This window comes from Rhinopithecus roxellana, chromosome 12 (assembly GCF_007565055.1).
Source record: "Rhinopithecus roxellana isolate Shanxi Qingling chromosome 12, ASM756505v1, whole genome shotgun sequence".
Lineage (NCBI taxonomy): Eukaryota > Metazoa > Chordata > Mammalia > Primates > Cercopithecidae > Rhinopithecus > Rhinopithecus roxellana.
Window position 1 is genome coordinate 130,468,142 of NC_044560.1, and position 25,150 is coordinate 130,493,291.

Consider the following 25,150-nt stretch of genomic DNA (forward strand, 5'->3'; position numbering starts at 1 on the left):
CCAGATGCCACGCCAGGCCCCACCACACCCTCACACACAGATCTCTTCTTAGATAATATATATTAAAAAATAAACCTCCAATTCAGGGTATAAAAACAGAGCGAAGGCACTTGGGGGTGGGGAGTGGAGGGGTGGCCCCCACAGGCAATACTGAGATGGCCTAGGTCACCGTGGTGCCCTCCGGAATGAAGCCCTGTGTCCCCCAAGCAGAGGGCAAGAGGGAGAGATGGCTGAGGCTCATGCAGGGCCAGTGACCCCAGCTGGGCCCCTCCCAGGTGTGGCCCACAGCTCCCTCTCCTCAGGCCCGCAGGGTGTGAGATGCTGCGGCAGCTGTGTGGGTGGGGGGGGGGTCCCTCACGTCCTCTCCCCGATTCCTCTCCTTCTTGCAAAAGGCCTGGGGGATGTAGGAGAAGAGGGGAGATGGGGAGAGATGGAGAGAGAGACAGGGAGAGACAGACACAGAGACAAGACAGAGCGGAGAGAGAAGGGGAGGTGGGGAGAGACAGGCAGGCACAGAGACAGAAACAGAGATTATCAGAAACAGAGACACAGAGATGAGAAACACGAGGTGGAGTGGGGAGATTCAGAAAAGACAAAGAGGGAGATGGACAGAAGGGGCTGTAGGGATGCGAGCTCTGGAGGGGGACCCTCCTTTCAGGACAGTGCCCTGGCCCCCAGATCCCCCACTCACCTTCCTGGGCAGGGACCTCAAGTGCAGCCAGGCTGGGGGACAGAGTTCCCCCCAAGCTGAGACAGGAGGGGTCGCAGGCGGCAAAATTCCTCCTCCAACTCCTGGCGGCATGGGGGTCATGGATGAGGGGGGCCCCCTCCTTCCCCAGCCCACTCAGGGCACCCCTGGTCCGCCCCGCCCCACCTCCAGCTGCTTCATGGTCTCCTCCAAGCTGAGCAGGTTCTCCTGGATTTCCTGGGTCCGTGCTGGGCTCAGGGCGCCGCCCCCTGGGACCCCATCCCCATCTCGAGGAGGCCCCGCCCCATTGTCTTCCTCCGCCGGAAACAGAAGCTGCTTCAGGGACAGCACTGGCCAGGGGCAAGGGGGGTGGGATCAGGAGACCAGGGGGCTGGGGTGGGATCTGGGATGGGGGATTCCGAACGGCATGTGTAGGGGCTGGAGGTGAGGGTGGGTGCCAGGCAAGGCTGAGCGGATGGAGTTGGGGGATCCAAAGGGAGGTGAAGAAGTGAGGCTGGGTTTAGGGTTGGGACAGGGCAGGAAGGTACTGAAGACAGAGAGATGGTCAGGGAGAGGGTGAATATAGAGTCAAGGAAGGGATGGCGGCTGCAGAAGAAGGACGTGGGCACCCAGGACAGTGGTGCAGGCCAGGTGGGTTTGGAGCATTTGTTTTCTGGCAGCTGGGCGTAAGGAAATTTTTGACAGGGAAAGCCTTGTTCTAGTTGGAACAGAGGCACTGTTTGGGCCGGTGGCTACCCTGGAGGGGCAGGGCTGGGCTACCTTTCCGAAGGGCCGTGGCAGCGAGCTGGCCCTCGGGGCCTGGTCTGCAGAAGGGCAGGAGGTCACTGAGGATTCTCTCGGTCCGGGCTGGGTGGGGGAACAGGGAGGGCGCTCAGATCCTGCCAGGCCTCCTGTGGATGCCCCTCTTCACCTGTGAGCCCCAACCTGGCCCCTCGCCCAGCATCCCTCTGGTCTCACCATCAGCCAGAGACGTCTCTCGGCCACCATTGCCGTTCTCAGAGCTGCTGAGGAGGGGTTCTCGGGTGCTGAGGGGAGGAAGTGCTGGGTGACCCCACACTCCTGGCCCTGGGGGGCCACAGGGGCAGGGAGACAGAGAGCTGGAGGTGGGGAGGTAGGGAGGTCCGGAGAGAGAGACAGAGGTCGAGGCCGGGAGACAGGGAGACAGAGAGGCCCGGACAATGGAAGACACAGAGGCCTGGAGACAGGAGACAGATGGGGCAGTGGTGGGGTCGGCACACACACACGCACACATGCATGTACACGCTCTCACACACACGCACACACACCATACATGCACACACATACACGCACGCATGCATACACATACTACACATGTACGCACAGTCACATGCTTACGTACAGGCACACATACATGTATGTACACACATGCATTCACACATGTGCACACTCACACACATGCACACTCGACAGGACTGGGGTTTGCATTCTGGAGTTGTGGAGGGAAGCCAGCCCTGCCTTCCGGCCCCCCTCCCTGAACCTCCAGCTCTCTCCATGACCCCCCTCACCTGCTCGGGCTGGGCCGGGGCTTAGGGCGAGAGGCAGGGGCAGGGACTTTCAGGGATCCGGCAGTCTCGGTGATGAGGGCACACCAGCTGGGGAGAAAGGCCAAACCCCGGGGCAGTCAGAGCGCCCAGACCCTATGCCGGGGCCTCCCCACAGCCCTCCTGTCCCCGGGAACCCAGAGGCCTGGGCCTCCTCAACCCACACTCAGAACTCAGACCCCCCCTCACTTCTTCCGCTCCGACACAGTCTGTGCCACCAACTCGTATATCTGGGCCTCCTGGTCCCAGGTAAAAAGGACGTAGAAGGCTTTGTGATCTGCAGGGAGAGGGGGAGATGGGACTCAGAGCCCAGGTCCCCCCAGCGCGTGCCCCTTCCTGAGCACAAGCTGGGGAAGTCACTCACAGTAGCGGTGCTCTCAGGGCTCCCATGATTCAACTCACCACTCACTGTCCACTAATATCCAGGGCCTGATGTGTCCTCCTAAGCGCCCCCCCACACCTCCTTAGGGAATCAGGCAGGTCCCCTGGTCTACCTAACAAAACCCTGCCAGCCACTCCCACCCTCCAGCTGCTTCCAGTGTTTGTGGCCCTGGTGCAACTTCCCAACTGTGTGTTTACAAATCCCTCCTCACTGGGCTCCTGGCCTTTCTTCTCATTTATACAAGACACGCCTCTGTGCAAACACCTGCAGCAGTTCCTACCTCACTTATAAAACCTACTAGGCCTAACCCCGCCCTGCCCACCTCCACCCGCTTCCCAACCTCTTTGCCAGAATGCTGACTCCCTGGCTCTGTAGAGGGTTCTGCTCCCCACTCCACAGGCAGCTCTGCCTAAAAGAGACATCCTCTGCCCTGGGCCATACAGTGGCTGCGCTCACCGGTGGCCACCTCGCGGGTCATGGCAGAGGTGAGCCGCAGCACAGGCCGCAGCATGGTCTTGCCGTCGGGCGTGGGCGTCAGTGTCCGGCTATGGGACTTGAGCAGCAGCCGCTCATCCTGGCGCTGGAGCAGCAGCAGCAGGTCATCCAGCAGCAGCACATGCACCTCTACGGGGTGAGCAGTGCTCACACAGCGCCCCCATGCAACCCCCTCCCCGCCCTTGGCTCACTGCCCCTACACCCTGCACTAGGTGGCTGCCCTGGCACTCACCCACAGCCTTGTCCTTTGTCACCCGCCACGTCAGTGGGCCCTCGTGGACCAATTTTTTCTTGGTGATGTCCAGGTTCTGAGGCAGGAGGGGGTGATGGTTCGTGCAGGTTGGCGGGGGGTGATTGGGGTTGGTGGGGAAGGGAAGGGAAGGGCAGGGCAGTGACCAGGGATGACCACAGGCTGGGGATCATGGAATTGGCATGAGGTGGGGGCCAAAGCTCTCGATCTCTGGGTATATTATGGGATGGGGAGGACAGGCTGGGGACTGTATCACAAAATCCCCTGGGCCAAGTAGAGTAGCGGGGCAGGGGAGGCAGGAGGGTAAAGTCACACCTTGAACTCGCTTAGCATGGGGTCGCTGCTCTGCCGAAGGTGGGACAAGTCTAGGCGCCGCTGATAGTCCTTGAGCCTCTGGGGCAGAGACGGGAGCGTTATGGGGACAAGCTAAGTGCTGGGGCTGACCCACAGTGACCCACAGTGGTAAGGCGAGAGCCAAGACCAACTTCTGATGGGAGCAAGCTGAGGGTCGGGCCTAACCTCCAATGACCCTCAGAGGGAGGTGCTGAGGGCCAAGCCAACCCCCAGACACACAGTGACCCTTGAGGGAGACAAGCCAAAGGGTGGGGTGTGACTTCTGGACAGGTTGAGGTAGGGTCCACCCCCTGCTCTCACACCACCCACTGTCCCAGGTGTGGGGCCAGCCCAGGCTCACCAGCAGGTCCTCCATGTCACGCACGGCTTGGTTGACGTGGTGTAGAATTTCCCGGCAGCACTCAGCTGCCAGCTCTACTTTCTCCCGTTCCGTGGGCTCTTCTGCAGGCAAGGGAGAGAGCAGCTCTGGTGAACCCCTGCCCTGGAGGCTCCAGATTCAGCAGCCAAAGTTAGACAAAGGACAGCTGGTTGGGCATGGTGGCTCATGCCTGTAATCCAAGCACTTTGGGAGGCTGAGGCAGGAGGATCGCTTGAGACCAGGAGTTCAAAGCCAGCCTGGGCAACATGGCGAGACCCTGTCACTACAAAAAAATAAAAAAAATTAGCCAGGCACGGTGGTGTGACCCTGGGGTCCCAGTTACTTGGTAAGCTGAGGTGGGAGGATGGCTAGAGCCTGGGAGGTCGAGGCTGCAGTGAGCCGTGATGGTATCACTGATGAAAATGAGTGAGAAAAAAAATTAAAAAAAAAAAAAGAGGAGAGCCGAGGCCCAGAGAGGCGGGCCTGCGGTACCTGTGTTCTGCCCGATGCTCTGCAGGAGCAGGGGGTACTTGGTCAGCCGCTGCATCTCCGTGGGAATCATGTCCTTCAGCTGCAGACGGCGGCACCGCGGGCGGCTCTCAGCTTCCTGCAGGAAACTGGTGCTAGCGCTGTGATGGCCCAGGCTTCGGGCTCACCCCAGGGCGCAGGCACCTAGGAGTCTGGGTTTCCAGGCCCCTCCTCCTCGGGAAGCTGGAGTCCAGACCCCACCTCACCTGCACGAAGGCACAGAACCGAGGCTCCTTGCGTTGCTTGGCTTTGAGCTGCTCTAAGGCAAACGACTGGCGGCTACAGAAGCGGGAGGAGATTTTCTGGAACCAGGAGCCCTCAGCACCATCAAACTACAGTGAGATTCAGGCCAGGCAGGTGTCTCAGTGGGGATGGGCAAGAACAGGGCCTAAAGTATGACACGCTGGAAGCCCAGACCCTGGGACTGGATTAGGGTGGGCTCAGGACCCGCCCTGGGCCTGGATTCCAAGTGTCTGGCTGGGAGGAGGGGGAGGGCTGGGCATCTCACCCGGGCCAGCAGCACGTCTCCGATCTCCTCGATGAGGTAGCCACTCTCCTGCCTCCGCTTCATCAGGCGATCGAGGAACAGGGCTGTGGGGGCAGGAGGAAAGGGATGCTCCATCAGGGCTTGGAATATGCTGTGTGGGGCCTGCTGCAGCGTGGTGGGAATAGGGCTGCAGGTGTATCTGTGTCTGCTCTTCAGGGCTGGATGGCGTATCTGCCCCCACCCCATGTGAACCCTGGGGTTCCTGAGCAGGTTGAACCCAGGGCTAGAACAGAGCTGCCCGTGGGGCAGTGGGGTACACAGAGGGACCCTGGCGCTGCACTCACAATGCACCTCGATGAGCTCATCCAGGCTGGGGAAGATGTTCTGCAGCTCCTCCAGGGAGAAGAAGAGGCCGTCCGCCATGGGCTGGAAGAAGAGGTCGTGCAGCACCCGCAGCATGCGCACGTGGGCCGCTTCTGTCACCAGCAGCTCTGCAGGGCCACCAAAGCAGGAAGCACATTGGGGAGGGTGCAGACTAGGGGGCATGATCTCAGGGGCAGGCTAGAGGAATGAGGCAGAGCAGGGAGGAAAGCGTCCTATGTTGGTGGGAAAAAACTCTCTGGCTAGCCACGGTGGTTCACATTTGTAATCCCAGCACTTTGGGAGGCCAAGGCAGGAGGACTGCTTGAACCCAGGAGTCCAAGATCAGCCTGGGCAACATGGTGAAACCCTGTTTCTACCAAAAATTAAAAAAAAAAAAAAAAAAAAAAAAAAAAAAGCCCGAGCGTGGTGGTGTGTGCCTGTGGTCCCAGCTACTTGGGAGGCTCAAATGGGAAGATCCCTTGAGCCCAGGAGGTTGAGGCTGCAGTGAGCTATAATGGCATTACTGCACTCCAGCCTGGGCAACAGAGCGAGACCTTGTCTCAAGACAAAACAGCTGGGCACAGTGGCTCACGCCTATAATCCCAGCATTTTGGGAGGCCGAGGCAGGTGGATCACAAGGTCAGGAGTTCGAGACCGGCCTGGCCAATATGGTGAAACCCCGTCTCTACTAAAAAAATACAAAAATTAGCCGGGTGTGGGGGCAGGCTCCTGTAGTCTCAGCGACTTGGGAGGCTGAGGCAGAATCACTTGAACCCGGGAGGTGGAGGTTGCAGTGAGCCAAAATCACGCCACTGTACTCCAGCCTGGTGACAGAGCAAGACTCCATCTCAAAACAAAACAAAACAAACAAATAAAAAAAAACTTCTCTTGGTGGAGTCATTTGCCCTCTTAAAAGCCATTGAGGGGCCAGGTGCAGTGGCTCATACCTGTAATTCTAGCACTTCGGGAGGCCGAGGCGCTCAGATCACGAGGTCAAGAGATCGAGACCATCCTGGCCAACATGGTGAAACCCCATCTCTACTAAAAATGCAAAAATTAGCTGGGCGTGGTGGTAGGTGCCTGTAGTCCCAGCTACTCGGGGGGCTGAGGCAGGACAATCGCTTGAACCTGGGAGGCAGAGGTTGCAGTGAGCCGAGATCGCGCCACTGCACTGCAACCTGGCGACAGAGCGAGACTCCGTCTCAAAAAAAAAAAGCCATTGAGGAGTCCTCAACCCACCGCCTTTCCCTTTTTGCTGTGCCAGACAGCCAGAGTGATGAATGGTCCCCGTTTGCCTGCACGGGCTTTCAGTAATAAAACTGGGAATATCCTTAGCAAATGGGGACAAGCTGGTCATCCCACCCGCCAGCAAGCTTGCAGCTGTGTTTAGTGTCTAACCATCAAGCCACATTATACAGTGGTTGACAGCCTCAGATCCAGGGACCCCCGCAGAAGGCATATGTGTGAGTTTCAGGGGCCCTTGAAATCCCCTGAGTCTAAGTGCACAATTTTGTATGTTATATTCTTTCTGGGGAGAGAAACTGCTATCCTGTCCAACATGATAGTCACCAGCCACGTACAACTCTTTACATTTTCGTTAATTGAAACGAAATTTTAAAACTCAGTGCTCGGCCGGGCGCGGTGGCTCAAGCCTGTAATCCCAGCACTTTGGGAGGCCGAGACAGGCGGATCACGAGGTCAGGAGATCGAGACCATCCTGGCTAACACGGTGAAACCCCGTCTCTACTAAAAAAAATACAAAAAACTAGCCGGGCGAGGTGGCGGGCGCCTGTAGTCCCAGCTACTCGGGAGGCTGAGGCAGGAGAATGGCGTGAACCTGGGAGGCGGAGTTTGCAGTGAGCCGAGATCGAGCCACTGTACTCCAGCCTGGGCGACAGAGCGAGACTGTCTCAAAAAATAAAAATAAAAATAAAAAATAAAAAAAATAGAAAAATAAAAAAACTCAGTGCTCAGTTGTATTTAGTGCTTTTTTTTTTTTTTTTTTTTTTGAGACAGAGTCTTGCTCTGTTGCCCAGATTGGAGTGTGGTGGACTGATCTGGGCTCATTGCAACCTCTGCTTCCTGCTTCCTGGGTTCAAGCAATTCTCCTGCCTTACCCGCCCGAGTATCTGGGATTAGAGGCATGTGCCACTACGCTTGGCTAATTTTTGTATGTTCAGTAGACACGGGGTTTCACCATGTTGGCCAGGCTGGTCTTGAACTCCTGACCTCAAGTGATCTGCCCACCTCGACTTCCCAAAGTGCTGGGATTACAGGCATGAGCCACTGTGCCCGGCCTAGTGCATTTCGACTGCTCACCAGCCACAGGTGGCTGGTGGTCCCCATGGTGAGCAGTACAAATACAGCACATTTCCATCTTCCAGAAAGTCCTAATGGATAGCACATGGCTCATTTTTTTTTTTTTTTTTTAATTTTTATCATGTCCTTAGAAGGATCTGTGACTCAAAAAGTACTCAACTACTCCCCTAAAATTTTTGAGTAAGTACCTTTTTTACTATGAAGTAATCTGTAAATAAGCTTTCAATCAAGTCCAAAAGCTTTCTCTTGGGCCGGGCACAGTGGCTCACGCCTATAATCCCAGCACGTTGGGAGGCTGAGGCCGGCAGATCACCTGAGGTCGGGAGTTCGAGACCAGCCTGACCAACATGGAGAAACCCCGTTTCTGCTAAAAATACAAAATTAGCTGGGCATGGTGGCGCATGCCTGTAATCCCAGCTATTAAGGAGGCTGAGGCAGGAGAATCACTTGAACCTGGGAGGTGGAGGTTGCAGTGAGCCGAGATTGTGCAATTGCACTCCAGCCTGGGCAACAAGAGCAAAACTCTGTCTCAAAAAAAAAAAAAAAAAAGCTTTCTCTTTTTGCCACCAGCCTCCCCAGCCACCACACAATTAGCACAGGAAAAAAGGAAAAGACAAAAATGATACACTCATCATCTCTCCATGCAAAAGTAAGCACTGTGAACATACTGATCAGTCTCCCAAACTTTCCCCTGTGCAGATCTTTTCTCCCCTAAGCAATTAAGATCAAACTAGTAACAACAATCTCATTAAAATGCTCTTCCTTGACTGGGCCTGCTGGCTCACACTTGTAATCCCAAGCCTTTGGAAGGCTGAGGTAGGAGGATCACTTGAGCCCAAGAGTTCGAGACCAGCCTGGCCAACATGGCGAAACCCCATCTCTACAAAGAATACAAAATTAGACTACAAAGAATACAAAAATTAGCCAGGCATGGTGGTACATGCCTGTGGTCCCAGCTGCTCGGGAGGCTGAGGTGGGAGAATCCGTTGAGCCTGGGAGGGTAAGGCTGCAGTGAGCTGTGACTGCGCCACTGCACTCCAGCCTGGAGAACAACTGAGACCCTGCCCAAATAAAAATGGAAAAAAAAAAAAAAAAAATGCTCTTCCCCTGTGCCCAGCACTATGCTAAACATTTCATACAAATCGTCTCATCTTCATGACAATATCTGAGGTAGGAACTATTAGTACCCACATTTCGCAAGTAAGGAAATAAAGGCTTGCACCAGAAATGTAGTGTTCTTAACATCAGCACTGTCTTGCACTACTCGAAATTTTTGGAAACGTCCCTTCCACAGTGGCATTCGCATTCCATCGACGTGGTCTCTGTTGCAACAATCTGAACTTGGAATAAGAGGGAATTTGAAGCTGCCTTCAAGTTCTCCCTATGGTAAATAACACTAAGACGAACACGTCTCTGCACCTGTCTTTGCCTTTGCCAGAGCTGGACTGTGTCCTTGGTCACAGTGGGGCAGACAGGGGTGGTACTCACCGCTGATGACCTCCTGCCGCTTCACCTGGCTCTTGGGCAGGCTATGCAGGGTGTCTGGTGGGACGAGTTCCCGCCACCCGGGAGGCTCTTCTGGTTCAAGCTCCAGTCCTGACCGCCCCGGCTCCCCCTCATCTCCAGGCTCAGGGCTGTGGACGGAGGCCTTGTTAGGGCCCCAGCTTGGGCCATCCCAGGAAGCAGCCTTCAACCTCTTAGAGCATTCAACCCCGGTCAGTGGCCTTGGCATTCGATGCCCCCAGGGTGGCCCGTGCAGCAGACCAAGTCTCTAGATCTGAGTACACTAGAGTCCCCAGATCTCTAGAAGCATTCTACCCCCTCCTCCTCCAAGGTCTGTGACCACAGTTGGCCTCAATGACCTCAGCCTCCAACGCCCATTCCTGTGACTCTGATAACAATCCCTCCCTGATTCTCCAGGCTGCCTTAGTGGATGGGGGAAGGGAGAGGGTTGACATACGTGGCTCGTCGGGCAGGGCCAAGCACTGCCGTGGCGGAACTGGGGTCCATGTCCACGTCGCTCCGGGAGCGGCCCCCACCCCGGCCCTTAGCCCCGAGGCTGCCCCGGGAAGGCCGGCGGCGGTCACTCACCCGCAGGCTCTCTGAGCGCCCCAGACGCCCTGATAGCCTGGACCCCGAGGCCAAGGACAGTCAGGCAGAGGCCGGGTACAGAGACAAGGAGAGACCAAGACAAGGACAGAGACAAAGAGAAAACAGGACAGGAACAGAGATGGGGAGAGACCAGGGTAGGGACAGAGACGGGGAGAGGCCAGGACAGGGACAGAGATTGGGGAGAGAAGAGGACAGGGACAGAGACGGGGAGAGACCAGGACAGGGAGAGACAAGGAGAGACCAGGACAGGGACAGAGATGGGGAGAGACCAGGACGGGAGCAGGGGTGACCAGACAGGGATCAAACATGCAACAGAAGAGAGAGGAGAGAGTCAGAGGAGTGGTGGGATTTTAGGGGCGCTGGGGTAGTGGGGGTGTCGGTGGGGGGATACTGAAATTTGATGGGGGAAGGGATGGGGAACCCAGGATGGAGCGTAGGACTGACCCCCTCCCTTCCCTGAGGCAGGGGGATGGCAACAGAGGGATGTTTATGGGGTAGGGAGGATTTCCATACTTAGCTCTTCAACTGGGAGGGTGATGTCCCCACCCACCCCTCACAGGGAGTGAAGGGGAGGGAGTGGCCATGGGGAGAGGGGAGGGGCTGGGAGAAATGGGGGAGGGGCTAGCCCTTCCCCCACCCAGGGCCCAGGCACCCACCTCTTCCACCTTCTGGGGAGAGAGGGGCACAGGGTCAGAGGTGGGCCCAGATGGCACCCGACCCACCTCCCCACACCCACCAAAGGGTCCCCAAAGCAGCGGCACAAGGACGGGCAGGGGGCAGAGCCTGCCCCCCCAGCTGTAAGGGGGACAGGGCCCCCGGGGCACAGAGCAGAGGGGTGGGGGGTTGAGGGATGGGTACCAGGAGGCAGGAGCGAGGCGGGGTGGGGTGGGGGGGCTTGAAAGAGAAGGGGAGGAAGGGCTGAAAAAATGAAAAGTGGCAGGGAGATCGGAGGGGGATGGAAAGTGGGGAAAGAAAACCCAGGTGAGAAAGGAGGGGGGAAATAAAGGAGATGGAAGGAGAGGTAGAGAGGAAGGGAGGAGGAGAAAGATCAGTGAAAAAAGGGAGGAGAGGAAGGAGGAGAGGAAAAAGTAAGGATAAAGGAAAGGGGGGCAATGAGGAAGCAGGAGGGAGATGAGAAAAGGAAAGAAGAAGGGAAAGGAATGGCGAGACCCAGAGAGCAGCAGAGGAGCAGGGGGAGTGAGAGGCTGGGACAGGCAGGCACAGATGGCAGCGGCGACCCTGCACCCACCCACCAGCGCTCAGTAAGCCACGGTCCCCACCCCTGCACCCCAGCCTGGGCACCTCTCGGTTTCGGCCCCCTCATCGGTACTCTCTGGGGGCGCCAGGGGCTCCAGGCTCATTGGGCCCTGCGGGGATAAGTCCCCCAGCTCCAGGGGGGCGTCGGCACCTGTGAGGTGGAGGGAGCAGGGCTGGCTGGCAGGCCTCTGAGGCCATGAGACCCACACTCTGGGGGCCTGGAAATGTGGGGGCTAAAGCTACCCAGTGCCTGGCAGATACCACACTGCTGCAATGTACTTCAGCACGGGACAGAAAGATGTTAAGACCTCTGAGAACAGGACCGTGGGCCACTAGGGGCAGGGGCGTGAAGATGCAACAGAAGTGGGTGCCCCTGTGTGTCCTGGGTGGATGGGGACCCCAGGCCTAGCAAGTAAGTCACAAACATCTCTCCCACCCAACCAGACTGCAGCCCCTTGAGGTCAGGAGGGCCTGAATTCTGTGCTGCCTCCACATCCATTCATCCTCCCCACCCTCTCATACTCCTTTAGAGACAAGGAAACGGAGGCTAATAAAGGGGAGTCATATCCAAAACACTAAATAAACACGAGGAGTCAGCAGAGCCGGTGTGTGAGCCTGGGCCTGGCCACGCAGAGATCCAAGGGCCTGAGGCCACAGAGGTTTAAGGACGGTGAGGGACGAAGCTCATGGGGCTGGTGGGCTTCCCACCTAGGGGGCCAGCAATGCAGCTCAGAGGGTGGATTGGTCATGTACTCAGGGAAGGTTCTGGAAAATGAAGGGCTGATGGAAAACGTAGTCCAAGGGGGTGGGAGACACGGCACCAGCAGAGAGGTCAGAGCCTGGGAGGAAAGTCGTGGAAAGGGCAAACTGAGGGAAGGGGAAAGTTACGAATGACAGTGGTGACCAGGAGCAGGGAGGAGCGAATGCTAAGAGCAAAGGGGAGGTGTTGCTGAGGAGTGGCTTCCATCTGGGGGTGCCAAGGGGGCAGGCAGCACCCCCACCCTGGATCCCCGGGCCTCATGGAGCCCTGGCCCAGGAAACTCTCACCTGATTCCCGGTCTGGGCTGTCCAGGGACAGAGGGTGCAGAGAGACTCCAGGGGTGTCCTGCCCAGGAGCCCCAACATTCCGGTCCCGAGAGGGCATCCCCAGGCCTCCCTTCCGGTCTGTAGCACCTGGCTTCTCAGCTGGGGAGACAGTGAGGGAGAAAGAGGGAGATGAGAGAACAGTAACTCAAATCTACAATAACGGGGGGATGCAAGAGGCTGTGCTCAGGCCCTTCCCCACCATGACTAGGAGCCCCTCCTGCCTCAGACCCAGAAGCCCCCATCCCCTCCTCCCTCAGACCCAGGAGTCCCCATACCCTCTGCCCTCAGACCCAGGAGTCCAGGCCCCCAGCCCCTCCTTCCTTAGACCCAGAGGTCCAGGCCCCAGGCCTTTCTCCCTCAGACCCAGGAACTCTCCCAGCCCCTCCTCCCTCAGACCCAGAGGTCCAGGCCCAGCCCCTCCTCCCTCACACCCAGGGGTCTAGGCCCAGCCCTTCCTCCCTCAGACCCGAGTCCCAGCCCCTCCTCCCTCAGACCCAGGGGTCCAGGCCCAATCCCTCCTCCCTCAGACCCAGGGGTCCAGGCCCCAGGCCTCCCTCCCTCAGACTCAGGAGCTCCCCCAGCCCCTCTTCCCTCAGACTCAGGGGTCCAGGCCCCCAGCCCTTCCTCCCTCAGAATCAGGAGTCTGAGCCCCCAGCCCCTCCTTCCTCAGACCCAGGAACTCCCCCAGCCAAGTGCAGGCCCAGTCCCTCTTCCCTCAGACCCAGGGGTTCAGGTCCAGCCCTTCCTCCCTCAGACCCAGGAACTCCCCCAGCCCTTCCTCCCTCAGACCCAGGAATCCAGGTCCCCAGCCTCTCCTCCCTCAGACCCAGGAGTCCAGGTCCCAGCCCCCTCCCCCACAGGCCCCAGGGATGGATGCTCTGGCTACAGGTCCATTACCATCAACCTCTGCTTTGAGGTGGCGAAAATCTGGAACTGAAATGAGAGAGAGTGAGACAGTGAGTGGAAAGAGCTGGGGAAGACAGGGGAGGGCAGAGGCTAGAGCCGCTTTACCCTGGGGCTCTCCCCGGTTCCAGCGGGCGGCATCCAGGATGCTGCTCAGCCCCTTCTTGGTCTTGGCAGGCTCGTCCGACCGCCGGTTCCCCATCACCTGCAAGAGGGTGGGCAGGAAGACCAGGCTGAGCATCTCTGAGACAACAACCAAGCAGAATTTGACGCCAGGTGTCCAGAGTCATGGGGCTCCCAGCGCGTCTCTGGAGAGGAAAGGGTCAGGACAGGGCACTGAGGGAAGCACCTTTTTCCGGAAGAAGTTCCTCCCCGACTTCTTGTCCCCACTCTTGGTCCGCACCCCAAGGTGGCGCATGTACAGGCCAATGGCATTGACTACGGCAGCACTGTAGGGAGGGGACAGTGAAGGCTCAACACACACAAAGACACACACACACACACACACACACAGCCACTAGAGGCAGAGGCCTGGCCTTCCCATCCTGACCTCACAACTACTTCCCGTGAGACTCTGAGAGATGAGAGGGTTCAAAAAGACAAGGGCAAGGGCTGTTACCCAATACCCAGGACCCAGGTGTCCAGGCCCCCAGCCTCCTCCTCTCTCAACCCAGGAGTCCAGGCCCTCAGCCTCCTCCTCCCTCAGACCCAGGAGTCCAGGCCCCCAGCCTCCTCCTCCCTCAGACCCAGGAGTCCAGGGCTCTAGCCTCCTCCTCCCTCAGACCCCCAGCCCCCTCCTCCCTCAAACCCAGGAGGCTGCACACCTCTCCCTGCTGCCCTCCCTGCCCCCCTCACCTCTTTTCTTCATCGGTAGAGATGGTATGTCTGTAGAAGGAAGAGAGATGTTTGTGACATATTTGCTAGGTCTGGGGTCCCCGTCCACCCAGGACACATCTCAGGGTTGCTGTCCTGGGATAGGAAGGGGGAAGAGAGACAGAGAGGGGATACTGCGGAAGGGATCGGGAAGGACCGTCACAAGAGGGAGGGAGGTCTCTCATCCAGGAGGACAGGATCCAAGTGCCAGATCACGGACAAGACCCAGAAATGACAAGGGAACCCCAAAGTTGGAAAGGGAAGACTCAGATCCAAGGTGAGTTAAAATGCCAGGGCAGAGGAAGAGCCCCAGTGCCAAGAAATGAACCCTGATGCTGAAGAGGGAACCCACAAATGGGATGGAACATGCCAGAGGTAGCAGGGGTGCCCTGGCGCTAGGGAGGGGAAACGCTCCCACCAGGGCTGGCCCACTCACTGCATCTCCTCCAGGTGCATGAGCAGCCGCTCCGCCACGTGCCGCTCCCGGGCCTCGTAGCTGGCTCGGTCTCGCCCAACCCAAGCCTCCAGCTGGGCCAGCTCCTGCTCCCAGGGCGTCATGCCCATGAGCCGCTTGGAGCGGAAGTCCTCCAGCTGCCGGCCCACGGCTGTCTGCTGGCTTTGCACCACCTCCTGCACGAACCGCCGCTGGACATCCTCGGAGATGAGGTCAGCCCGAGTGCGGTCTGCAGGGACACACATCGGGGGCTAGGGTCCACTTCCTGGTGGCTTGGACCACGGCCCCCACCCACCTTTGGACTCCAACAGCCATGCTTCCTGAGGCCTCTGCCATGAAGGAATGAATGAATCTCGGCTGTCTGAGCAGAGCATGGGAGTGCGGCCTCCCTCCCCCTGGCCTCCTGGGAGGTGTAGTCCCTGCTAGACACCTCTCCCTCATCCCATCCTGCTCCTTACCAAGTTCAAAGGCGACATTGGGTGGGACTGGCACCCGCAGAACCTGCTCAAGAGAGAGAATGGGGTGAAGAGGAGGACTTGGTGTGCTGAGACGCAGGCTGGGAGGACTGCCAGGAACCCTGACGTAAGTGAGGGTGTTGGGGAAGGCCTGGGTCAGCAGCTGCCCTCAGGGCAGAGGTTGGGGACCTCATGGTGACTCTGTAGGCCCAAACAGGGATTGCAGGGTTGGGGCAGCCTGAAGATCTCTCACCGCTGTCTTTTCCAGGAAGCTGTGATAGAAGTCCAGGAAGGCCTTCTTGGCCTCCTTGGGGCCCAGTGAGCCCAGCATGTCGGCATGCAGACAGCAAAGCTGGGGGAGACACACAGTGTGACTCTCCGCTCCCCCACCCCGCCTCAAACCACACTCTCCCTTTGAAGAGGGCCTTCCCCGCCTCCTGACCACCCCATAGTTATGGGACTCAACTGCCACCTCCTCCGGGAAGCACTCCCTGACCTCCACCCTTAACACCAGGCCCTGGGTTCCCCTGCAGGCTCCCTGGGGCCGCCATTCACATTTTCTAATTTTCCATCCTGTGCTGTGGTCCTTTGTGGTTCTTCATCATGGTCTCCTCCTGGCAATAATGACAACTACTACTACTGTCTATACTGAGGGCTTACTGTATGCCAGACGCTGCTCTACAACCTCTATGTGCGTTAACGTGTTCAAGCGTAGGGACTGTGATTATCCCCATTTTACAGATGAGAAAATGGAGCTCAAGAAGTTTATTCAAGCTTAGTCACACAGCTAGGCCGGGCATGGTGGCTCACACCTGCAATCCCAGCACTTTGGGAGGCCGAGGCAGGTGGATCACATGAGGTCAGGAATTTGTGACCAGCCTGGCCAACACGGCAAAACCCTGTCTCTACTAAAAATAAAACAACTAAAAAATTAGCCAGGTGTGGTGGTAGGCACCTGTAATCCCAGCTGCTTGGGAGGCTGAGGCAGGGAGAACTGCTTGAACCCAGGAGATGGAGGTTGCAGTGAGTGGAGATTGTGCCACTGCACTCCAGCCTGGGTGACAGAGCGAGACTGTTTCAAAAACAAATAAATAAATAAAACCCAAAATCACACAGCTACTAAGTGGCAAAGTTAGGATTTGAATCCAGGCAGCCTGTCTCCACTACATTCTGCTGCCTAGAAAGACTGAGCAGCTCAAGGGTTTGTGTGCGTTGAGAGGTGTTGTAGGTTGATCCATCTGTGTCCCAGATGGTGCCCTGTGCATACTGAGGGCTTGTAAAGAACAGGTGGACAAGTGGGGCTCACTATGTCATTTGTCACGCATTTCCTGAGTGCCAGCCCCTGTGCTGGGTGACAGTGGGGACTCCAACCTGCCCTGGCTCCTGGGGGCTCTCATCTGGGAAATGAACTCACTCCAATGGGAGTGGGACTTTTTCTCCTTTTTCTTTTTGGAGATGGAGTCTCGCTGTGTCACCCAGGCTGGAGTGCAGTGGCGCGATCTCGGCTCACTGCAACCTCCTCCTGGGTTCAAGCAATTCTCCCGCCTCAGCCTCTGGAGTAGCTTGGATTACAGGTGCCTACCACCATGCCTGGCTAATTTTTTTTTTTTTTTTTTTTGCCTAGGCTGGCGTGCAGTGGTGCAATCTTGGCTCATCACAACCTCCACTTCCCAAGATCAAGTGATTCTCCTGCCTCAGCCTCCCGAGTAATTGGGATTACAGGCATGTACCACTGTGCCCGTCTAATTTTTGTATTTTAGTAGAGATGGGATTTCACCATGAGGCTGGTTTTGAACTCCTGACGTCAGGTGATCCACCTGCCTCGGCCTCCCAAAGTGCTGGGATTATAGGCATGAGCCACCGCGCCTGCCCCATTTTCAAATTTTTAGTACAGACAGGGTTTTACCATGTTGGCCAGGCTGGTCTCGAATTCCTGATCTCAAGTGATCTACCCGCCTTGGCCTCCCAAAGTTCTGGGATTACAGGCATGAGCCACCATGCCCGGCCCCACCTTTTATTTATTTATTTCAAGACAGGGTCTCACTCTGTTGCCCAGGCTGGAGTGCAGTGGTGCAGTCACTGCAGCCTCGACCTCCCAGGCTCAAGCCATCCTCCTGCCTCAGCCTCCCAAAGCGTTGGGACTACTGTCATCAACCACCAGGCCTGGTCCTCCTTCTCCACTTTAAACAGTTTTAACAAATCTATATCCACTCTCCACACTCCCCAAATATAGCAAAATTCTAAGAGAGGCCAACAGGAAGCCGCCCAGGGGACCACAGCTATCTCTGATCGGCTCCCCACAAGCTGATGAGGTGAGGGAGCTGTGTGAGGATAAACCTCAAAATGCCCAGAGGCTGCCAGGGTCACCTCAGGCAAGTCCCTGACCTTCTCTAGGCCTCAGTTTCCACATCTGTAAAAGAACATGGTAGTCAGCACGATCCCTGGGCTGATGTCCATGATCTGGTGCTCTAGAAACCCCAAGGCTTGAATGGGGTACCCCCTTGCTCAGAGGGCCAGAATTTCCATGCATGTGGTTGTGCAGGGAGCCACTCTTCTGGAAAGAGAATGCAGACGGGGGAAAGACTGCAATTTCCTAAATTTCTGCATATCTGATGCTTTGGTGTCAGGATGACCAGCTTCTGGTCTTGCAGCTGATGTATTCTTCTTTCCGCATGCCTTGGGCGCTTCTCCCCACTCTATCGATTTTCTCGTTTTCTGGAGGGGTCTACTACGCATGTCCACATGGTGCAGTGCCCTGGCTGTCCCCAACTCCTATCCTGTGCTGGACTGGACTGGGTCTTCTTGGGACGAGACCCTTGTCTACAGATCCACTGCCAGCCAGCACTGTGGCCTCTCCCTTTCTAAATCACCTGCTGGTTTTTCTAGACTCTGCAGGTGTTTCTGGATGGCACGGTTGTCCATCCACATCTCCCAGGTATCTTCTGCCTCATACGGAGGCTTCTGGATCCACAATTTTGTGGTCTCTTTTGTGAGCTGTGTGTGGTAGTTTTCCTGTTTCTGGATCAGGGCCTGCTGTGCCCCCTACACCTGGGATGGCTAACAGCCTTCTCCCAAGCACCAACCCTGAATGACTGCGTGCTGGCATCTGCCGAGAAGGCTTTGGAGAGAAGGATTCAGTATCCCAGAGTCCACGGAAGGGCGCTGCCACAGGCTGATGGGGAGCGCTGCCACAGGCACAAAGTGGGACAGGAGGTGGTTTCTGCCAGGCTGCTGGACTCTCTGTGGCTCTGCGGGGTCTTGCCGTGTGTACCCTGCCCACTGCACACTGAGATCTACCCTGGGCACCTGTAAGCCTGTTGAGGTCACGTGGCGTGCTTTCTAGCTCTTGTCTAAGGCATTCTCTCTTTCTAGATCTGGCACTCTGTTTTCTAGATCTGCTTTTCCAGACCCTCCCAGCACTAGCTCGCTGGTTTAATTCGCCAAAAGCTGTGCCTTTCCCAGCCCCACCCCTCCCTGTGCCCACCCAGCCCTGCCCTCACCAGGGGTCCTGGCTCAAACTGCAGGGCCACGTGCTGCAGGAGGGCCATGAGGTGGGCTGGGCGCCGCTTCACCTGCTCCAGGCTCTGGAACTGGCTGTTTTGCTCTTCTGAGTTCTGGGGGTTCAGGCAGGGGTGAGTACAATGAGGAGAAGAGGAGGGGCCTTGGGGTTGACCCTACCCATTCCTGGTACTTCACAAGGGATCCAAGTCAGGGTTAGCTCCTGGGAAGTGGGGAGGGGTGACAGTGTCCATGAAATAATGATGACAGCAAGGGCAGGTGGTCAGGGAGAATGGATGAGACTTAATAATGGTGGATGATGAGGACAGAAATTAGGAGAGAAGAAATTGGGGTCCCTGCTGGGAGAGGAGAGAGCAATGATAAGAAATGGGGTTAAGAGTAAGAAGGGTGGGCGTCCATGCTGCTGTGTGGGCTCTGAGTATGGGGTCGGCGAAGTTAGGAGGGAGGTACCACGGAGATGAGAGGATGGGACAAACCGTGGGAAGAGGCTGAGAAGACATATCTGCGGGTGGGAGGGGACCCGGGGCGGGATGCTGAGCCTGGGACAGAGCTTTTCCACCGTATCTCCCACTCACCGTCTCCAGCTCGTTCTCAAAATCCTCATCCTCAGCCCCGATGATGCTGACGGGAACCAGGCCAGGCCGGGAGGGGCCTGGGGAGGCCTGTGGAAGGGGAGGGCGGCTTCAGTCCACAGAACTCCCCACCCACAGCCCCAGAGTCCCCTCATCCCTTGCTCTGTCCACTCACCGCCCCTCGGGCAACGTCTTCCATCTCCCTGGGCTCTGCAGGGCTGGGGGAAGAGGAGGGGCTGTGGTTAGGAGGGTGGGAGGTGGCGGCCCAGGGTGGTTACTCACAGATTCCTGGCCCAGGTGTGAAGGTGAGTAAACAGCCTCCCCCATCCCGGCCTCCGCAGCTCAATGGGGCCTCTGTGTGGCCACAAAGAGCCCTTCAGAGACCCGCCAGGGGGCGGGAGCCCAAGGACGGGAGCCTTGCGGGGGCAGGCATTGGAGGCTCAGGAGCCTGGGTCCATGGGAAGGCTGAGTCTGAGAGCCTGCAATCTGGAGTCCCTAACGCTCTAATGGAACAGGGGGCTGGGGGACTGGGCTCCCAGGTTGGAGGGATCAGAGGCCTGGGGGCTAATTCCTGAGAGCACAGCCTAGAGGCAAGCCGGGATGGGAGGGTTAGAGGAGAGGTGGGAGAGAAGTGGGGTGCAGGGGTCTCCTCTGGTCTGTGACAGGCCTGGGGCAGGATGTTGCTTGGAACCCACCAGCCCCACTTCCTGTGACAGGAAGTCACAATGACAAACCCCCAACCCCCAACTCTCCACATAAGAAAACAAAACTCAGAACCCTCCTCCCTCAGGGACCAGGAGTCCCCAAACCCAGCTCTTCTTTTCCCCCAGGGACCTCATCTCTTCCCAGGCTTCCAGTCTCGGAAAATAAGTGATGGGACCTCAGACAGCCCATCTCCAAGGTGCGTCTGTCTCCTCCACCCTACGTGCACCTTGGTCTGTCTGCAGCCGGCTCTCCTTGGCTGTCTGACCCTCGAATCTGTTTCATGTCTTGGTCTCTCTTCACCCTGTTTCCTGATTTTTCTCTTTGCCTTCCTCCAGAACTATCTCATTTTCCCCACCGTCCCTGCCTCCCCTCCTTCCATCTGTCCCTCTCAGCGGTGACACCCCCTTCCTGCTTCTGTAGCTCTGTCTGTCCTGTCCCTGTCTCTGTGCCTCTGTCCTCCCACATCTGGTTTCTGCAGCCACCATCCTCACAACTCTCTGAGTCATGGTCTCAAGTGCTGTCTCTCATCTCTCTCCATCCCTTTTTCTCCCCCATCTCTTGCTGTCTTTCCCATCTTTGTCTCTCCTTGAGTCTCCACTTCTCTCTGAGTCTTTCCACCGACATCTTCTGTGTCCTTAATTAGTCTGACTAATGCCATAGAGCCTGTGTCAGGCGGGAAGGAGCTGTAGAAAGAGGGGTGGGGTGGACCAGTGGGGGGGGCTCCCCACAGCCCAAAGCTATTTATAACCCTAGCTGGCAGAGACCCGCCCTTCTCCTGCTTTATGGGCCTCCTCCCTAGCTCCCTAGTAAGTGGTAACCAGGATTTTGATGATTAAACAATGATGCTTTCTGAAGTGTCCAAATGCCACCCTGAGGGTCCACCTGGGGAAGGCATCATTTTTATTCTTTCCCATAAAGAGTATTTGTCCAATATCTAAGCTTGGGCAATTCAAGATTCAAGCACTGCTAAACATTCACTTTAATAAATTTGCAAACTGTCCAGGCAAGGTGGTTCATGCCTGTTACCCCAGCACTTTGGGAGGCCAAGGTGGGAAGATCGCTTGAGCTCAGGAGTTCGAGACCAGCCTGGGCAACACAGTGAGACCCTGTCTCACTATGAAACATGACCATGGACGTGGAGGGTGCATGCTCATCCCACTCAGAGGCAGAAATGCTCAACTGAGGCAGGGAGATTTAAAAAAGGCAAAGGAGGCCGGGCGCGGTGGCTCAAGCCTGTAATCCCAGCACTTTGGGAGGCCGAGACGGGCGGATCACAAGGTCAGGAGATCGAGACCATCCTGGCTAATACGGTGAAAACCCGTCTCTACTAAAGAATACAAAAAACTAGCCGGGCGACGAGGCGGGCGCCTGTAGTCCCAGTTACTTGGGAGGCGGAGGCAGGAGAATGGCGTGAACCTGGGAGGCGGAGCTTGCAGTGAGCTGAGATCCGGCCACCGCACTCCAGCCTGGGCGACAGAGCCAGACTCTGTCTCAAAAAAAAAAAAAAAAAAAGGCAAAGGAGGCTGGGAACGGTGGCTCACGCCTGTAATCCCAGCACTGTGGGAGGCCGAGGCGGGCGGATCACGAGGTCAGGAGATTGAAACCATCCTGGCTAACATGGTGAAACCCTGTCTCTACTAAAAAAAATACAAAAAATTAGCTGGGCATGGTGGCGGGCGCCTGTAGTCCCAGCTACTTGGGAGGCTGAGGCAGGAGAATGGCGTGAACCCCGGAGGCGGAGCTTGCAGTGAGCAGAGACCATGCGCCACTGCACTCCAGCCCGGGTGACAGAGCGAGACTCCGTCTCAAAAACAAAACAAAACAAAACAAAACAAAACAAAACAAAACAAAAGGCAAAGGAGGGGATGCTCATTATCTCTGCAAGTGCTCGGTGCCAGGTCTGGAACTGTGTGCTTGCCAAGTTCTTATCTCCTTATTTTTTTTTTTTTTTTTTTTGAGACGGAGTCTCGCTCTGTCCCCCAGGCTGGAGTGCAGTGGCCGGATCTCAGCTCACTGCAAGCTCCGCCTCCCGGGTTTCTGCCATTCTCCTGCCTCAGCCTCCCGAGTAGCTGGGACTACAGACGCCCGCCACCTCGCCCTGCTAGTTTTTTGTATTTTTTTTTTTAGTAGAGACGGGGTTTCACCGTGTTAGCCAGGATGGTCTCAATCTCCTGACCTCGTGATCCACCCGTCTCGGCCTCCCAAAGTGCTGGGATTACAGGCTTGAGCCACTGCGCCCGGCCTCCTTATTCCTTATCACAATGATAATGAAATGATAGCTGACACATAAGAGACACTTAGTAAGTGCCAGGCATGGCATCGCTGGTTTACAGGTAATAACTCATTTAATCCTCTCAGTGACTCCAAGAGATCATTATTATTCTCATCTCCATTTAACAAAGAAGGAAACGGAGGCACAGCTCATATGAAGCAGAACCAGGACTCAGACCTAGGCAATCGGGCTACAGAGTTTATGCATTTAAAATAAACTGCATTTGGTGGGCCCAGTAGCTCACACCTGTAATCCCAGCACTTTGGAAGACCAAGGCGGGTGGATCACTTGAGCTCAGGAGTTCGAGAACAGTCTGGCTAACATGGTGAAACTCTGTCTCTACAAAAGATAGCCAGGTGTGGTGGCTCACGCCTGTAGTCCCAGCTACTTAGGAGGCTAAGGTGAGAGGATTGCTTGAGCCCAGGAGGCAGACGTTGCAGTGAGCCAAGATTGCGCCACTGCCCTCCAGCCTGGGCGACAGAGTGAGACTTTGTCTTAAAATAAAACAGGCCTGGCGTGGGGGCTCTCACCTGTAATCCCAGCACTTCAGGAGACCGAAGCGGGCGGATCACTAAGTCAAGAGATCAACACCATCCTGGCCAACACAGTGAAACCCTGTCTCTACTAAAAATACAAAAATTAGCTAGGCATGGTGGTGTGAGCCTGTAGTCCCAGCTACTCAGGAGGCTGAGGCAGGAGAATCGCTTGAATCCAGGAGGCAGAGACTGCAGTGAGCTGAGATCGCGCCACTGCACTCCAGCCTGGTGACAGAAGTGAGACTTCGTCTCAATAAATAAGTAAGACAAAATAAAACAAAACAGAGGGCATTGCTTCAGAGCATGGGGAGCCCCCACCCTACCCTTCACAAACTAAAATGTGAACCAAAGCTCTGAGACACATCACGTCTTCTTATGGATGCCTGGAAAAGTCACGGGTATGTGGTCACTATGGCCTAGGCAGGAGTGCAAGTTGGATAGGGCTGCTATACAGAGGCCTGGGGGCTGGAGATGATGGAGGCGACTAGTGTTGCTTGTTTAGGAGGAGGGGTTGGGGGGGTCCCACAAAGGCTGGAGAATTAGAGGTGAAGCTGTCAGAGAATAGATGGATCTCTATAGGCAACTGATCTCTATAGGCCTGAGGCTGGGGGATGGCGGGTCCAGCAGAGGGAATACTACGTGCATTGGGCGCTGGGGGGTTAGGGCTGGTTTAGAAGGTCCATGGGTTGGGGGGCTACATGGGTGCTTGAGTTCTATGGAGGGCTCAGGGTCTATAAGGTGTTGAGCAGGTGACTCGGGGTCTCCAAGAACTTCTGGGAGCCTTAAAGAACCTAAAAGGAGTCATTGGAATGTGTAACTCCCCAGATTCTATTTGACACACAGTGGGTCTAAAGGATCCAGGATCATACAGGATCATGATTCTGTAGGGACAGCTGCCAGTCTGTGGAACCTCTGGAGATTAAAAGGGGCTCAGAATTCCATAGGGGTGCATGGTGGGTCCCGAGACCCATGGTCTGTAGAGCCCTGGATTCCAGGGGATGCTCCTTATCTATGAGGACCCCACGTCTATGAGAAACCAGTTATCCATGGGGGGCTGGCAGGAACCTGGAGGGTCTGAAAGACTTTGTAATCTATACGGAATGTGGCTGGTCTACACGACCCCCAAATCTTACATGGACGTGGCCGGTCTTACGAGGGCCCTAAATCCTACGGGGGACGTGGCAGTGTGCACGGCTAGGGATGCCGGGGAGGACGTGCAGAGTCAGGGTCTGACGCCCGCTGGGGACCGCGTCCCTCACCTGCTCCAGGTGGAAAGAGAAGCCACCACCGCCACCGGAACCGAAGCCTCCGCGCGCGGGCTCCGTACTCTCCCCACCCCTGCCGCCGCGTCGCTCTAGCCGCCCTGAGTCCACCTTTGCGCCCAGCTCCACTCCTCCTGCCAGCCGCTCTAGCCCGGCTCCTGCCGGGCTCCGGCCCCGGCGACTCTACTCCTCCCGCCGGCCGCTCTAGCGCTGCATTGCGCCACGCAGGCCAGATAGGGCCGCTCTGGCCTGTCTTGGAGGGCCGGCGTTTCCGTATCGCGACTGCCCCCGTCACTCCCCGGGCCCCGCCCCGCGCCCGGAGGGGCAGATGGGTGCAACTCCTCCTGAGTTCGATCCGAGATCTCCGAGTCACCCCGGCGCTGAGCACTCGGACCGCGGACTGGAGCTCCCCGTCCTATTAGTCTCCCCACTTAGGGGACCCGCTGAATATCCAACGCTCGTACATCAATCCCCTCCGTCCCCCACCCCACCCCCCTTCCTTTGGAACTGGAAAAGCAAAAGTCTTGAGTTCCAGCACACCTTTCCCTCTGACATGCAGTGTAATCTGCAAAAAGTAATGACTACTCTGCAGGGCTCAGTCTTCCCATCTGTACAATGGGAGTAGGCCTCCCGCTCTCTCCCTACACTTGTCTCCCACGGTATAATTAATGACCTAGAAAAGGGCTTTCCTAAAACTCTTTCAAATGCACTCTGCAACTTTCAGCTTCACAGCGGCCCTCGTCGTTGTTATTGTTGTTTTTCTTTTTTAGGTGGCCCTAAAGCATGCGGAGGTTGGAGGATGGCGCTTTGCGGAAAGCACGTGCGAGTTCAAATCCCAACTCTACACTGTCTTATGATGTGCGTTCCCTGGGACGAGTCGGTTTGGCTCCCCGGGCCTCGGTTTCCCCACCCGTACAATGGGAGTGATCGTCTGTCCCCCACTGAGCAGGTGGGAGGCCTTGGCCCCGGCCTCGCACCGTTCGTCCCCACCTACGGAGTACTCGTCAAGTGTAAGTTCTCCCCTCTTTGCTCCCTTTAACAGATGGGAAAACTGAGGCCCGAGGAGGTGCGGCCGCTGGCTCCGTGGGGTCCGGAGGAGGCCCCTCCGCTGGCGGCAGCGCCCCAGCCCCTCCCTCCTCCTCCCCACTTCCCCCAGCAGCCGAGGGGAGGAAGCCGGGCGGGGCCGGGGACCGAGTACCTGGTGTCCGCGCGGAGGTGACCGGCGGGGCGCCCGAGGTCGGGCTCGGCAATCCCGGGCCCTGGGTCCCGGCTCCCGCTTCCTGGCTCTGGCGGGGCAGGAAGTCGGGGCGTTTTTCCGGAGGCCCCCGCCCCGCCGC

The 25,150-nt window shown here is 57.0% G+C and overlaps 1 protein-coding gene across 3 annotated transcripts; it reads right to left on the reverse strand.

Annotated features, from left to right (window-relative positions):
- Window positions 1–43: 43 nt before the first annotated feature.
- On the reverse strand, window positions 44–25,150 carry ARHGEF1 (Rho guanine nucleotide exchange factor 1). 3 transcript variants are annotated; one of them, XM_010380755.2, is made up of 30 exons: window positions 25,012–25,150; window positions 19,214–19,256; window positions 19,042–19,128; window positions 18,448–18,561; window positions 15,201–15,299; window positions 14,951–14,993; window positions 14,475–14,721; window positions 14,021–14,050; window positions 13,515–13,614; window positions 13,274–13,370; window positions 13,160–13,195; window positions 12,224–12,361; window positions 11,222–11,327; window positions 10,576–10,587; window positions 9,768–9,935; window positions 9,296–9,441; window positions 5,470–5,616; window positions 5,147–5,229; window positions 4,845–4,970; window positions 4,603–4,717; window positions 4,093–4,193; window positions 3,714–3,791; window positions 3,381–3,456; window positions 3,110–3,277; window positions 2,461–2,548; window positions 2,236–2,322; window positions 1,667–1,734; window positions 1,469–1,555; window positions 692–792; window positions 44–394 (listed from the first exon to the last, which is right to left on the reverse strand). In XM_010380755.2, exons 2-30 carry the CDS (start codon window positions 19,235–19,237, stop codon window positions 299–301), a joined length of 2,868 nt encoding a protein of 955 aa, XP_010379057.2. In that variant the 5' UTR covers window positions 19,238–19,256; window positions 25,012–25,150; the 3' UTR covers window positions 44–298. The 3 variants fall into 3 exon arrangements, with proteins under 3 accessions (XP_010379057.2, XP_010379062.1, XP_010379063.1); XM_010380760.2 differs by lacking the exons at window positions 9,768–9,935; window positions 10,576–10,587 and adding an exon at window positions 875–1,038 and having other exon boundaries at window positions 25,012–25,149; XM_010380761.2 differs by lacking the exons at window positions 9,768–9,935; window positions 10,576–10,587; window positions 25,012–25,150 and adding exons at window positions 875–1,038; window positions 23,811–24,066.

Bases quoted from the DNA above. Each gene is read 5' to 3' on its own strand.
- ARHGEF1 (XM_010380755.2), bottom strand. From the start codon at position 19,237: ATGGAAGACGTTGCCCGAGGGGCG. The intron at 14,722-14,950 runs GTAAGGAGCAGG...GTGTCCCTGCAG, and splicing joins CAATGTCGCCTTTGAACTTG to ACCGCACTCGGGCTGACCTC. The intron at 5,617-9,295 runs GTGAGTACCACC...GTGGCCCTGCAG, and splicing joins GCGGCAGGAGGTCATCAGCG to AGCTGCTGGTGACAGAAGCG.